This window comes from Panthera leo, chromosome A2 (assembly GCF_018350215.1).
Source record: "Panthera leo isolate Ple1 chromosome A2, P.leo_Ple1_pat1.1, whole genome shotgun sequence".
NCBI classification, from domain to species: domain Eukaryota; kingdom Metazoa; phylum Chordata; class Mammalia; order Carnivora; family Felidae; genus Panthera; species Panthera leo.
In genome coordinates, this window is record NC_056680.1 from 53,801,160 (window position 1) to 53,814,369 (window position 13,210).

General features: G+C 46.7%; 1 protein-coding gene across 2 annotated transcripts in view; it reads left to right on the plus strand.

Moving 5' to 3' along the window:
- Nucleotides 1-13,157, plus strand: part of CAND2 (cullin associated and neddylation dissociated 2 (putative)) — a 34,028-nt gene extending 20,871 nt beyond the window's left edge. For both annotated transcript variants that reach the window (XM_042911171.1, XM_042911179.1), the window contains exons 11-15: nucleotides 1,146-1,241; nucleotides 4,558-4,727; nucleotides 5,997-6,161; nucleotides 7,923-8,030; nucleotides 10,377-13,157. In XM_042911171.1, coding sequence (XP_042767105.1) covers nucleotides 1,146-1,241; nucleotides 4,558-4,727; nucleotides 5,997-6,161; nucleotides 7,923-8,030; nucleotides 10,377-10,604 — 767 coding nt within the window. In that variant the 3' untranslated portion in view covers nucleotides 10,605-13,157. The remainder of the gene's footprint in view (nucleotides 1-1,145; nucleotides 1,242-4,557; nucleotides 4,728-5,996; nucleotides 6,162-7,922; nucleotides 8,031-10,376) is intronic.
- Nucleotides 13,158-13,210: the final 53 nt, after the last annotated feature.

The window sequence follows — 13,210 nt, forward strand, 5'->3', positions numbered from 1 at the left end:
CAGGGCTCAAACCCATGAATCGTGACATCATGACCTGAGCTGAAGTCGGAAGCTTAACTGACTGAGCCACCCAGCCGCCCCTCGTTTTTCTTATCTTAAATTCACTTAATCCTGTTCTGTTGTCCATGTCTTCATGAGCCACACTGAATCTTGTCATAAGCCAGTCAGGATAGAGAAAGAGGAAAGAACTGTAAGTCTCAAGTCAGTAACTCTTTTCCGTTTTCACACCTTGGGACCAAAGTGTAAACTTTCTTCTGACTCGAATGTAAGGGCTAAATGACGGAAACAACCTTAACCCCTCACTGTTGGGTGCTGAGGTAGAGAGGAGGGAGCAGCTGCTGGGTTCTTTGTTTCACCATAATGGGAAGTGTATTCCCCACCCCTTTTTCAGCCTCTATATTCAGAAAGCAAGCGGAAAAGTAAGTAACTTCTCCATTCCCAAGCTTTCGGGATGTTCTGAGTTCTGTTGGAATCCCCTTGGCCTTCAGCTTGCCTGGAGCACACCTGCCGCCTGCTTAGAGAATGCAGGCCTGAGGAGGAGGGCCCAGCCAGGGCTCAGATTCAGCCGTTGAATTCTGGATCTGCTGTGTAACCTTAGATATGAACTTAACCTTTCTGGGTTTTTTTCCTCATCTGTAAGTCAGAGATTAATAATGATTTTTATGAAACGTTTTGATTTATATTACCATTTATTGTTAATCAATAGGACCATCCTGAGGATAATATGTCTGAAAAGTAGAACGCAGCCCCAAGGCCTGAGCAAAGGGCTTTCTTTGGACTATGGATTGACCACTGTCTTGGGTTCTTGGTTCCCTGTGTGCATCCTGCAGTGTGGTTACCTGAGAACTGGCAGTTTTCCTCTCAGCCACCACAGGAGAATTTAGGGATGCATTTTAGACTGCCAAGGGGAAGGGCATTGACTTCACCAAAGATGGGTGTTTTGAATGGGGAGGGGTCCAGTTCTGTCTCCCAGGGAGGCAGAGAGCCTCAACACCTTCTGACCTGTGTCTCAGTTTCCACATCTGTAAAATGGGGGTGAGAAACCCTTAACTGTAGGTTCTAAGGTTGATTCAGAGACCCCGTCATTTACTGAGTGTCTAGGATTGTCCCTGCTGCTTACCAAGCTGATGCCTCTTGTCCTGCAGGTCGGCCACACACACGGAGCACTGTCATCACAGCAGTCAAGTTCCTCATCTCTGACCAGCCCCATCCCATTGACCCCCTCCTGAAGAGCTTCATCGGTGAGCACCCCCACTCCTCTACCCCCGGCCCTGCTCGTCCCCTCCTCCCAGCCTTTGAGTCCAGGCTGATTTTTCTTACACATTAGCTAAGGGGAGTCTGAGGCCCAGGAGGCTACCTCACCTCTATGATGGGCAGCAGGGCCTGGTTCAAATCCCTGTGCTGCCACTGAATTGCTGGGTGAGCCTAACATGCCCCTTCTTACCTCTGAGCCTCATTTCCTCATCTGTAAAGTGTAAGGGGGTAAGAACCCTTATCTGCAAGTTCTAAGTTGATTCAGAGGCCCCATTTTTTACTGGGGGGAAGGTACTCCATGAACACACTGTCTCTTACACGTGGAAAACCACCAGCCTCTCACGTGCATTGGCTTCGGTGGGCTTCAAGCTAGGTAGAGCTCTACTGGAATTGGGGAGAGTGGCTCCCAGCTCATACCCTGTCTTAGGAGTCTTCTGGACTTAGGAGCCCAAGCAGACTTCATTGGTGAGCCCTCTTTTTGGAACTCTGCAGGACTAGGCTCTTCCTAGAGAAGACAGACATTCACAGCTCTGAGCCTGCAGGCCTGTAACTGGATCACACTGGGAGTCTGGCCCTTCTCACACAGGCAGCACAGCCTGGTGGAATGTGGAGAGATTCTGAAGTCTGCCAGTCTTGGGTTGACAGCCTGGCTCTGCTACTCTCTGGCTGTGTGAGCATGGACAGGTCATCTCATCCCCAGCTCTAAAACGGGGGTGACGGGGTGCCTGGGTGGCTCAGTTAGTTGAGCATCCGACTTCGGCTCAGGTCATGATCTCACAGCTCATGGGTTTGAGCCCCATGTCGGGCTGTGTGCTAACAGCTCAGAGCCTGGAGCCTGCTTCAGATTCTGTGTCTCCTCTCTCTGCCCCAACCCCGCTCATGCTTTGTCTCACTCTGTTTCTCAAAAATAAATAAATGTAAAAAAAAAAAGTTTAAAAAAACCGGGGGTGTTGGGGTGCCTGGGTGGTTCAGTTGGTTGAACGTCTGACTCAGGTCATGATCCTAGGGTCGTGGGATCAAGCCCCACATTGGGGTCCACACTGAGCATAGATTAAGTACCGCTTAAGATTCTCTCTGTCTCTCCCTCTGTCCCTCCCTCCCCTTCTCTAAAATAATATTTAAAAAATTTTAAAACAGGGATTCTGATCCACACTTGCCAGGGCACTGTTGTGTGAGACCAGGGGTCAGCAGGTGTGGCCACACTCTGAATTGGAGAACATGTCTAGAAGCCACAGCAATATCAACAGCAACTTCATCCCATCCCCTGACCCAGTGGGCATATGTTGCCCCTAGTTCTGAATTCCCTCATCTTGCCTGAGCCGTCCATGGCTAGCAGTCCTAGGGACCTCTGCCTAGGTGTTTGTTTCTTGTTGTATGGTTGAACCACAGTTTTCATGCTCTCACTGCATATCAGATATAAGGCTAGGCCCTTTGGTATACCTCACTGTAGTTCATTCTCCCTTGCTTGAGGGTCGCATGTTACAGATGAGGAGGCAGAGATTCAGAGAGGCGACTTGAACTCCAGTCTTGCCAGGTTCCCCACCAGGACGCAGTAGAAGAGCCCCAGAGGTTACCGGCTCTGGATTTGAATCCTGCTCTGCTGGGAGACTTTATGTTCTTCCCAGGGCATTGTATTGGGAAGCACAGCATGGCAGTTTTCCCCATGACTGGTGATGGTAACTCTGATAACCTGATTAAGGTGGAGACTTCCAGGTTCTCCACTCTAAAATTACTTTTTCCTTTGGAATGAATAAGTATTTTTGAGTCTGTCAGAACATCCTGTTCATCAAATTTCTGCCCACCACATTTAGCATCCATTGTGGTTTCTTTCCTGATTCAGTGATTTCTGACAGTTGCCAAATGGTGACTTTTAATTCAGCATTCCTTCCATATTTGTTAGATTGCTTTCTGTTCTCTGGAAGAACTTTTCCTTATCCCCCATTTATTTATTCATTGATTTATTCATATCGTTATAGACTCATGGGTTCCTGTTTTATTCAGTGACTTATAACTATTTACTGTCTTCATTTATTTTGATTCTTAAGCTTGTCTTAGATGTGGCCAGTGTGAGCCCTTCGGACTGGTTCCTATGTTCTGTTGATGTGTTTCCGTCATCCTTTGAACATATCCTTACTTTTTGGCACAGTAAGATGCCCTACACTTACCTTGAACCTTTGCTGCCTCAGCTCTGGAATCAGTCCTTTGTTCAGGGAGCCCTGATTCTTTTTAGTGGAGAATGGTACTTAGAATCCAAGATCTAGACACTAGGTGTGCTAATTGCTACTGGGGTGCCATTGCTTCAACGTCCTCTTAACAGACAGAACTAGGAAGTATGTGAATGTGTGAATGTATGTACACAGACACACATGTACATGTGTTACCTGCTCTTCCAGTCCAGTACTGCAGGGCTCCTTCTAGCCTTCTTCCGTTCCATACCCTTCTCTTACAGGGAAAAGCCCAGTTCCTGCTGTCTACCAGATATTTATACGCTTAATCCTGGAACACACAGAAAGTAGACTGACAATTGCTAACTTTTATCTCTGTGAATAGTCAGTATCTGTTTATAGGTCTTTTGTCATTAGCCGGAGGGCAACTAGTCAAAATACTTTGGAAATTACTTGGGTGAGTCATTCTTTCCTAACCTGGTGGTTATGTTAATCATTTGAAATACTGTTAGGATCGCAGTTTTTGTTGTTGTTTTTTGTTTTTTTAAGGATTCCGCTCATTCTAGATTTTCTTTATAGAGCAAATGAGACATTAACATAGTCCTTTAAAAGTCTATAAACTATACAGAAAGGTATATTCAGAGAAGTGCTGTGTGAAAGTATAAGTTTCTTTATCTCTCTGATCTTCAAGATCCTTATCTGTAATGATATCAAGTTAACGTTTATAGAACTCTTGCTCTGTGCCAAGCTTTCTGCTAGGTATTTTAGATAGATTAGGTATATTAGATAGACAGATAGATAGATAGATAGATATCACTACATTTTAAATCTTGAAAACAGTCCTACACTATGTGTACTGCTGTTACCCCCATTTTATAGATGAGGACATTGAGGCTATTCAAGGTCCCATAGCTAGGAAATAGTGGAACCTGGATTTGAACCCAGGCCAGACTCTAGTTCACATTCTTACTTGTGCTTTGAGGACTCATTGTGCCTGGTAAGAAAGTAGATGCTCAGAACACGTTTGCCCCCCTTCCGCCAAGTCTGCCCAGCTCACAGTAATCAGGTAACTGAGGTTGGGGTAGAGGTGATTTGCGTCTTGGCTGAGCCGTCCCTCATACACCCTCTCATCTTTCAGGAGAGTTCATGGAGAGCCTGCAGGACCCAGACCTGAATGTGCGCCGGGCCACTCTGGCTTTCTTCAACTCGGCTGTGCACAATAAGCCCTCACTGGTCCGGGACCTGCTGGATGACATCCTGCCCCTCCTCTACCAGGAGACAAAGATCCGCAGGGACCTCATCCGAGAGGTAAGGCCAGTGAAGGCCTGACTGGCGGAGCTGCGACAAGGATTTGGGTCAAGCTCTTCAGAGCAGGCACGTGGGCCATGTGGCCTGGGTCAAATGCTGCACCTCCACTTCCAGGTTGTGTGACCCTGGGCACATTGACCTAGGGACAATTTAATCTGCTCTGAGTCTGTTTCTCTTCTTGGGAAAAATGAGGAAAATAGTTCGTGTCTGCATCATAGGGTTGTTGACAAGATTCAATGAGTTATGTCCTGCAGCTTCTCAGGGCTGCTCCTGGCACACAGTTGGCACTCAGTAAATGTTGGTGGTTCTTATTATCGCTCAACATTCAGCAGGCATTCACTGAGCACCAGCACTGTGTCAGAGTGCCAGGATCAGAGCTGGATCAGAGCTGCCACTAGGGAGCTCACGGCCACCTAAAGGATAGAGACACCCATTCTGCCGATTATTTACTGAGATAGAGCCTATTTGGTGCAATAAGGATTTAAGGGGCACAGATTAAAAGTTAATTAACAGCTATCATCACATAGTATAATAAAAATGTCTTGGGGAGCCTGGATGGTCACTCAGTTGAGCATTCATCTTCGGCTCAGGTTATGATCTCATGGTTCGTGGGTTTGAGCCCCACATCTGGCCTGCTGCTGTCAGTGCAGGCCCACTTTGGAGCCTCTGTCTCCCTATCTCTCTGTCTTTCCCCTGCCCATTCTCTCTCTCTTTAAAAAAAAAAAAAAAAAAAAAAAAAAAAACCACCTGGCATTGCTGAAGAGGAAGCGACTATGTTTAGAGGGGTTAGGAAAGTTTCCCAAAAGAGGGGGCATTTAAGCTGGGCTTTGAGGGGTGAGAATGAGAGTACCATTAAGAACAGAGCCTTGTGGTTAAAAGCTTCAGAGACCTGGGCTTTTAATTCTAGTTCAGCTGCTTACTAGCTGTGTGTTCTTGGGAAAATTAATTAACCTTTCTGAGCCTTAGTTTCCTCTTATGTTACGTGGGGTTAATATAACACTGTCTTCCTGGGGCTGTTGTGATGCTTGAGTAACATGTCATTTGTCAAGTACTCAGCACAGTGGCTGGCACATTACAACTGCTCAGTAGACTATAATAATTATTGTTACTGTTATTATCAAAGGGCATTGCAGGCTGAGCAAAGGCAAGAGATTGGGGACAGAACACAGTACTGAACAACAGAGGTGGGGTGTGCAGCAGGAACTAAGGGAGGTGTTCTTACACCCTAGAGTCACATCCCATAACCCTTGTCACCCTTCCCTCCTGCAGGTAGAAATGGGGCCCTTTAAGCACACAGTGGATGATGGGCTGGACGTGCGCAAGGCAGCCTTTGAATGCATGTACTCGCTGCTTGAGAGCTGTCTGGGCCGGCTGGACATCTGCGAGTTCCTGAATCACGTGGAGGATGGCCTGAAGGACCACTATGATATCCGGGTAGGATGGGCTCCCTGCCAAACCTATGGCCACCCTGTACGAAGGGGAGAGCAGGCACCACTGGGGCCCATTGCTTGTTTGTCCCCCACTCTCCACCCCGGCACCCCTATAAATAACTGCATTGTTCTTTTTCAATAAGAAAGAGAACCAGCCTCTCAAACACCTTTGAGGAGAGTCTACACTCTCCTCAAGCTCTTTGAGCTCCCCTTTGATCTTTGGGCAAGCTCTTTGGAGGACGGTTTAGCAGTAGCTAGAAAAATTTAGAATTGAGACCCACCTTTGACCTAGCAGTTCCATCTCTGTGAACAGAGCCTCTAGACTGACACCTAAAAACATGTTTGGAGTTTTATGTTCTAGATTGTTCTGAGAGTTGGGGAAAGCTGGCAGCTTCCCAAATGTCCACCTATCAGAAGCTCACTCAATAAACTGGGTACCTCTGGTCTTGGAATGCTAGCAGCATTAAGAAGAGTGAGCCAGGTCCCTCTGCACTGATGTGAGAGATGCCCAAGGCCCACTGTTGATTGATAAAAGCCAGTTTTTACAGGCATTTCCCCCATGCTTTTCCCTTCTTACCCCTTCTGGCCACACGGCCCTCTTGCCTGCCCTCCAGGGAGCACAGGACGAGGCCTGGGCATCAGTGCAACATTTGGACTCCTATGTCCAGGCTCCTTTTGGTGTTGAGGAGGGTGGGTTGAGGAGGGTGAGTCTGCACCACACCCTTAGAGAGTGGGTTTATGATGCCCACTCTACAGGGGAGAGGCCAGAGAGCTGTGTGGTTCCAGGGCACCAGCTGGGAAATGGAGGAGCCCTGGGTCACAGCATGTGCTGTGTGATGCCATGCTTTTTGCTGGTCCCCCTCCTTTGCTGTGGGTTGCGGGGGGGTCAGGGCAGGGTGGACATCCGGTAGGGATGGGTAGGGCGTGTAGAATTCAGACAACCATCCGTTATGCTGCATGTTTGTAGGAACTTCACCATTTTTGAAAGAGGTCACCATTATTCTCCTGCAGGCTGGACCAGGATTGTAGATGTGTTTAGTTGGCTCATAGAGCAGTTGTTGTTGTTTTTTTTTTTTTAACTGGGTGCCAGTATTTAAAAGTTGAGAGATTTTACATGAAAATCAGTTTCTTTTGAAAACAGTGCATGAGCCCTGGGCCACATTCCCATGGCCACAACGGGCTGGAGCTGACAGCTGCTGTCTGGAGTGTGGACTCCTAACTCCTTCCCAGTTGCCATCTGGCCCTCTTCACTCATGGACAGTGTCTGCCTGGCTCTGTAAGCATCTGAGCTTGAGAGTAGCCCCCTCCCTGGTGCTTCTTCTTATCTGATCCTCCTCAGCCAAGTGTAGCTGGTGTAGTGGGTATTGCCATTCACATTTTTTTAATGTTTATTTATTTTTGAGTGAGAGATACAGAGCATGAGCAGGAGAAGGGCAGAGAGAGAAGGAGACACAGAATCCAAAGCAGGCTCCAGGCTCTGGGCTGTCAGCACGTGGGGCTCGAACTAATGTACCACAAGATCATGACCTGAGCCTAAGTCAGACGCTCAACCAACTGAGCCACCCAGGCGCCCACTGCCATTCACATTTTATAGATAAGAAAACTGAGGCCCAGAGTGGGAGAGACTGTTGCAGGGCCCTGGCAGGAATTAGTGCTAGAGTTTGGACCTGAGCTCCAGGTATTGGTACCAGATCCTCTGATCTTCCCTGGGCTCTGCTCCTTTTGGCCATTTCACTGTGAACGTTGTCTCCTTCCTCTGGGGCAGATGCTGACCTTCATCATGCTGGCCCGACTGGCTACCCTGTGTCCCGCACCTGTTCTGCAGAGGGTGGACCGGCTCATTGAGCCACTCAGGGCCACCTGCACCGCCAAGGTAAGCCCTCCTGCCTAGCCCTGGGCACACCTACAGATTATTCAGTTACCATTTATGGGTTGTATATGAAGTGCTTCATTTAACTGTTGTTGTCACCCTATAAAGTACTTCTTATTGTCACCACTGTATACACAGAGGAACAGAGACTCAGAGAGGTGCAGTTATTGATTTGGGCTACCCAGCTAGTAAATTGCAGAGCTGGGATTCACACCCACCTTTCTTTCGTTCATCAAACATTTCCTGGGTGCCGGCCCTTGTAGCAAGGTACTAGGGATACCACATTGAACATGGTGCATTCCCTACTCCCACATCCTAATTGGAACACTGAGTTATTCTCTTGGAAAGATAGAAACCATTGATCGGGTGATTGATCCAGGGCAGAGTTGCTGCTAGGCTGGAGTGCCTCAAGGGTCAGGGGAGGGATCTGGAGTGGAAGGCCTGGGGGAAAACTGCAGCACTGGGAACAGAGCCTGGTGCCCAGTAATTATCTGTTGACTGAAAGAACTAATCTGGGTTTTGAAAGGGTAGGAATTAACCAAACGAGGGCAGAGTATTTCAGATTGGAGCTTAAAGAGGAGAGAGATCTATAGAACAGTGATTTTCAAGTTGCAAAAGAGCAAAACCTTTTCCAAAAAAATGAAATCTTTTGTGGCTAAAACAGATAAAATTGGTAATTTCTTAATAGAAACCTACCTTTTAAGCTTCAGTTTGTAAACCTATGCATGGTATGAAGTCATAGAAAACAGTGGTTCTGCAGGGCCATTGCAGTCTTGACAGATTCAAAGGCCAAATCACTTCTAGTTTTCTTGGAGCTATACAGCATGGAGAAAAATCCCAGTTCACAGGGAAAGGCTGCAAATGGTGTTGCAGCATCAGGACACCCTTCCACTCGGCTAAGATGGCAAGAGGAGCTTTGATCTGAGGCCCACACAGAGGCCACTCATTCTGGCTGCCCAGAGGGCACTGTGTGTGGGGCACTATGATGAAAACTTGCTGCATCCAAGTCCACGATCCCTCATCCACTGAAACCTACAAAGCTCTGGAAACCAAAAGCTTTTTATTTTTTTTTTTAATTTATTTTTTTTAATGTTTATTTTTGAGAGACAGAGAGACAGAGCGCAAGTTGGGGAGGGGCAGAGACAGAGGGAGACACAAAATCCCAAGCAGGCTCCAGGCTGTGAGCTGTCAGCCCAGAGCCCAGCGCGGGTCCTGAACCCACAGACCATGAGATCATGACCTGAGCCAAAGTCAGCTGCCCAACCGACTGAGCCACCCAGGTGCCCCACTGTGTTAAGTCATTTAATCCTTAAAAGCAACTCTATGGAAAGGAGGCTGTTACATATAGAAAGGGAAGTACAGCTTAGAATGACCACCTGAAGTCACAGCTCTTACAGGGCAGAGCTATTTGAACCTGATTGTTCAACCCCAATGCCAAGCTCTTAACCATTACACCGGACTCTTCAAGGGAAAGAGTCTTTGGGTGAAGTCAGGGGCATGGAGAGGAATTTGGACTTTATTCCATAAGCAGTGGGGGGAATTCTGAGATCCTCTAAATAAGTGGAAGAGGGTGGGGGATGAAAAACAAGGCAGACAAGGCAGTTTTGGGTATTTGCTGTGCCGAAGAGATTGCAGGGCCAGGCACCTGAGTTGGGGGGAAGAAGCCAGGCCAGCTAGATGACTGTCATAGTGATCCATTCATTCAATTAAGTCAGATGGTACCACCAAGTCATATGATACCAAGAGTCTGTTTTTAAGCACAGTGAATAAACATAGGCTGAATCTCCTATCAGGGGCAGGAGACAATTAACACTTTATAGCAATTGTCACCACTGAATTATTTTTTAATTTTTTAATTTTTTTTAATGTTTATTTATTTTTGAGAGAGAGAGAGTGTGAGTGAGGGAGGGGTAGAGAGAGGGAGACACAGGCTCCAGGCTCTGAGCTGTCAGCACAGAGCCTGATGCGGGGCTTGAACTCACGAACCGGAGATCATGACATGGGCTGAATGAAGTCGGAGGCTTAACAGAGTGAGCCACCCAGGTGCCCCCATCAAATTACTTATTAATGAAAAGAAAGGTGGACAGTTTAGATTGGCTGGTCCGAGGCCCCCTAGGTGACTTTGAAGTTGATTTGAATGACAAAGAATCACCCTCTGGAGAAACCTACCAGTGTAAAAGTGCAGGAGAAATCTCAGGACAGGAGACTGAAGTAGGGGGTTATGCTGTGATTTAAACTGGGAAAGCTTACTACAGGTGGTTGAGAGGAATCCAGAGACTAGTGAGGGAGGCTGTGATGCCAGGCCAGGTCAGGCTCAGTAAAGGATGGCTCGTTTTTTTCCCACTTTAGGTCAAAGCTGGTTCCGTGAAGCAGGAGTTTGAGAAGCAAGATGAGCTGAAACGCTCCGCCATGAGGGCTGTGGCCGCCCTGCTGACCATCCCGGAAGTAGGGAAAAGCCCCATCATGGCTGACTTCTCTTCCCAAATCCGATCCAACCCCGAACTTGCTGCCCTCTTTGAGAGCATCCAGAAGGATTCTGCTTCAGCCCCCAGCACAGACTCTATGGAGCTCAGCTAGTGCTTCCCCAGTCCCCAGGTGGGCCCTTACCAAGAGAAGGGGGCCTACCCAAGCCTGAGGCCTCACTGTCCCCATGCTGGCCAAAGGCCTCTGCTTTTGCCCTTTCTTCATCTCACTGGGGGGCCGTCCTGCTCCTGGTCGGGGCTTACAGTGCCTTCTCCAGGGACCCCAACTCGAGGCCCCCAGCAGGAGCTGCAAGGCTGCCAACAGTTGGACCCTGTAACTCAGGACAGTCATTCAAAGCAACAGGGCATGGACGTTTTTCCAAGCCCTTTGGCACAAATAGTGGATATGTGACTTCACACTGGGCAGTCTACACCTTCAAACTGGGGAGTCCCTGCCTTACAGAGGACTAAGTAGTGTTTAGAAATACTCTTGTGCTCACAGCTGTGAAAGGTTAGGAGGCAGCCGGCTGGCCTTCTTTCCCACCAGTGTCACTCACACCTCTCCCACTTTTCACTTCACTTGATCTGATAGGCCAAAAATTCATGCTTCGGCTGGGCATCTGAAAAACTAAAGCTACTTCTCTGAGCTTCTTGCATTTTAGAATTCAAAATGCTTCCTTTTCCAATTGGTAGTGATGATTCAGAAATTGGTATTTTTGCAGGGGAGGTGGTTGGGATAGAGAATTAGATCTGTTTTTTTTTTTTTCTAATTTCAAAACGCTTATGTAGTCAAATGGGAAACCAGAAAGCACAAAGGAAGCAAGACCACCTCTTCACGCCACCCCTCCTATAGGTGTAACCAGTTGGTTTGTGTCCTTCGGAGGAAGACTTTGAACATGTTCCTAGTTTTTAGTATTGAAGACACAAATATTAAGCGACAGATTAAAAGAATTTTCTGTACTGTCCCAGGTTAATAAGAGATCCTTGTTACTTTTTCTCTGCACAGTTCCTCTACTAGGCATGTCACCATCCGTATGTTTCCCCAAGTCAGTTTAAAGAAATCATGAAAATGACCAACATTTACTCAAATGTTTCAGACTAGGTTTTGAACTGGAGGCAGCCCACCTGTAAGACCTTTTTCTAAGGGACTTAAAACCGCTCATGGCTAGCCTGCCAAGAAAATTATAACCAGGGTAGTTCTTTCTGCTCAGTTGACCAGGTTGGTAGGGAAAAACACCCTGTATGCAGTTGTCTTGTTCTGGAGTCTACATGCCATATCCCAGGACTATATACTGCCACTTGCTACCAGTTCTTAGTAAAGTGGTACCCTAACTTTACACAGGCATGCCTGACTTTATCATGCTTTGTAGATACTGCATTTACAAACTGAAGATTTGTGGGAATCCTGCGTCCAGCCACGTCTGTCAACACCATTTGCTCATTTCATGTGTCATATTTTCCTCAGTTCACGTTTTCATTATTGTATTTGTTATGATCTGTGATCTTTGATGTTACTATTAGTGCCTGAAGAGGTGACGGAATTGCTATAATCTCATGAGAAAACTTAACGGTGGAGTTGAGATGGAATCTGCTCCTGGTGAAGGTGCTGTTAAAGACTGTTGAAATGACAAAGAACTAAAGAATATTACATCAGCTTAGTTGATAAAGCAGTGGCAGGGTTTGAGGGGATGGACTCCAATTTTGAAAGCTCTCTGGGTAAAGTGCTCATATTACATGCTACAGAGAAGTAGCATTCTTGACTCCATCAATGCAGCAAACTTCATGGTCTTAATTTTAGTAACTTGCCACAGCCACCCAGTCTTCAGCAACCACCACCCTCATTAGTCAACAGCCATCAGCATGGAGGTAAGACCCTCCACCAGCAAAGATTACCACTCATAGAAAGCTCAGGCAGTTATTTTTGCAATAAAGTTATTTTTAAATTAAGGTATGCACATTATTTAGGTAAACTATTGCACATAATAAATTTGAGTATGGTATAAACATAACTTTTATATGAACTGGGTAACCAGAAAATGCGTCGGACGTGTGACTTGCTTTATCACAGTGGTCTGGAACCAAACCAAGCCTGGGCCTCCAGAGGCATACCTGTAATTAACAGGGCTAAATTCTAGCTATTGTTGCCTAGAGTGTGGGCTGTAGTTGAAAAGGAAGCTTGATTATTAAATCCTGAATACCAATCAAGAGGCTATATCATGTTAAGGATCCCACATCTTCAGAAATTGTTCAATTACCTGAAGCAGCCAGCTAGGGGGAAGGTTATAAAAGGGAGACTGCAAATTATCTTCAGACACCCAAGGCTGATCATATAGTAGAGGGATTTTTGTCATCCTGTCATGGTTTAGGACAGAAGCCACAGGATGCTATTTCAGCACCAAATAAGTAAGGGAGTAAGGGATTCACCTAGATTCTTTAATGCAGTTTCTCAATCACGAGAACCACACAGAGTAAATGTCATCCAACTTTACATAGCAAACCTAAGAATGACTACTTGCTCTGAGCTACAAGGTCCTCCAGTTAAGGGAGGAACCCACCTTGGTCTGAAGGCCAAGTCTCCCCTACCCCCAAATGGAGTGGACAAGGCTGATCTGGGCACCAGAGGCCTGTGCCCTATGAAGAATAAAATATCCTTTATAAACCTCTTCCAAATGGAAAATTCCAGAGTATTAACCAGCAGTAAAAAAACATCTGTGACAACTT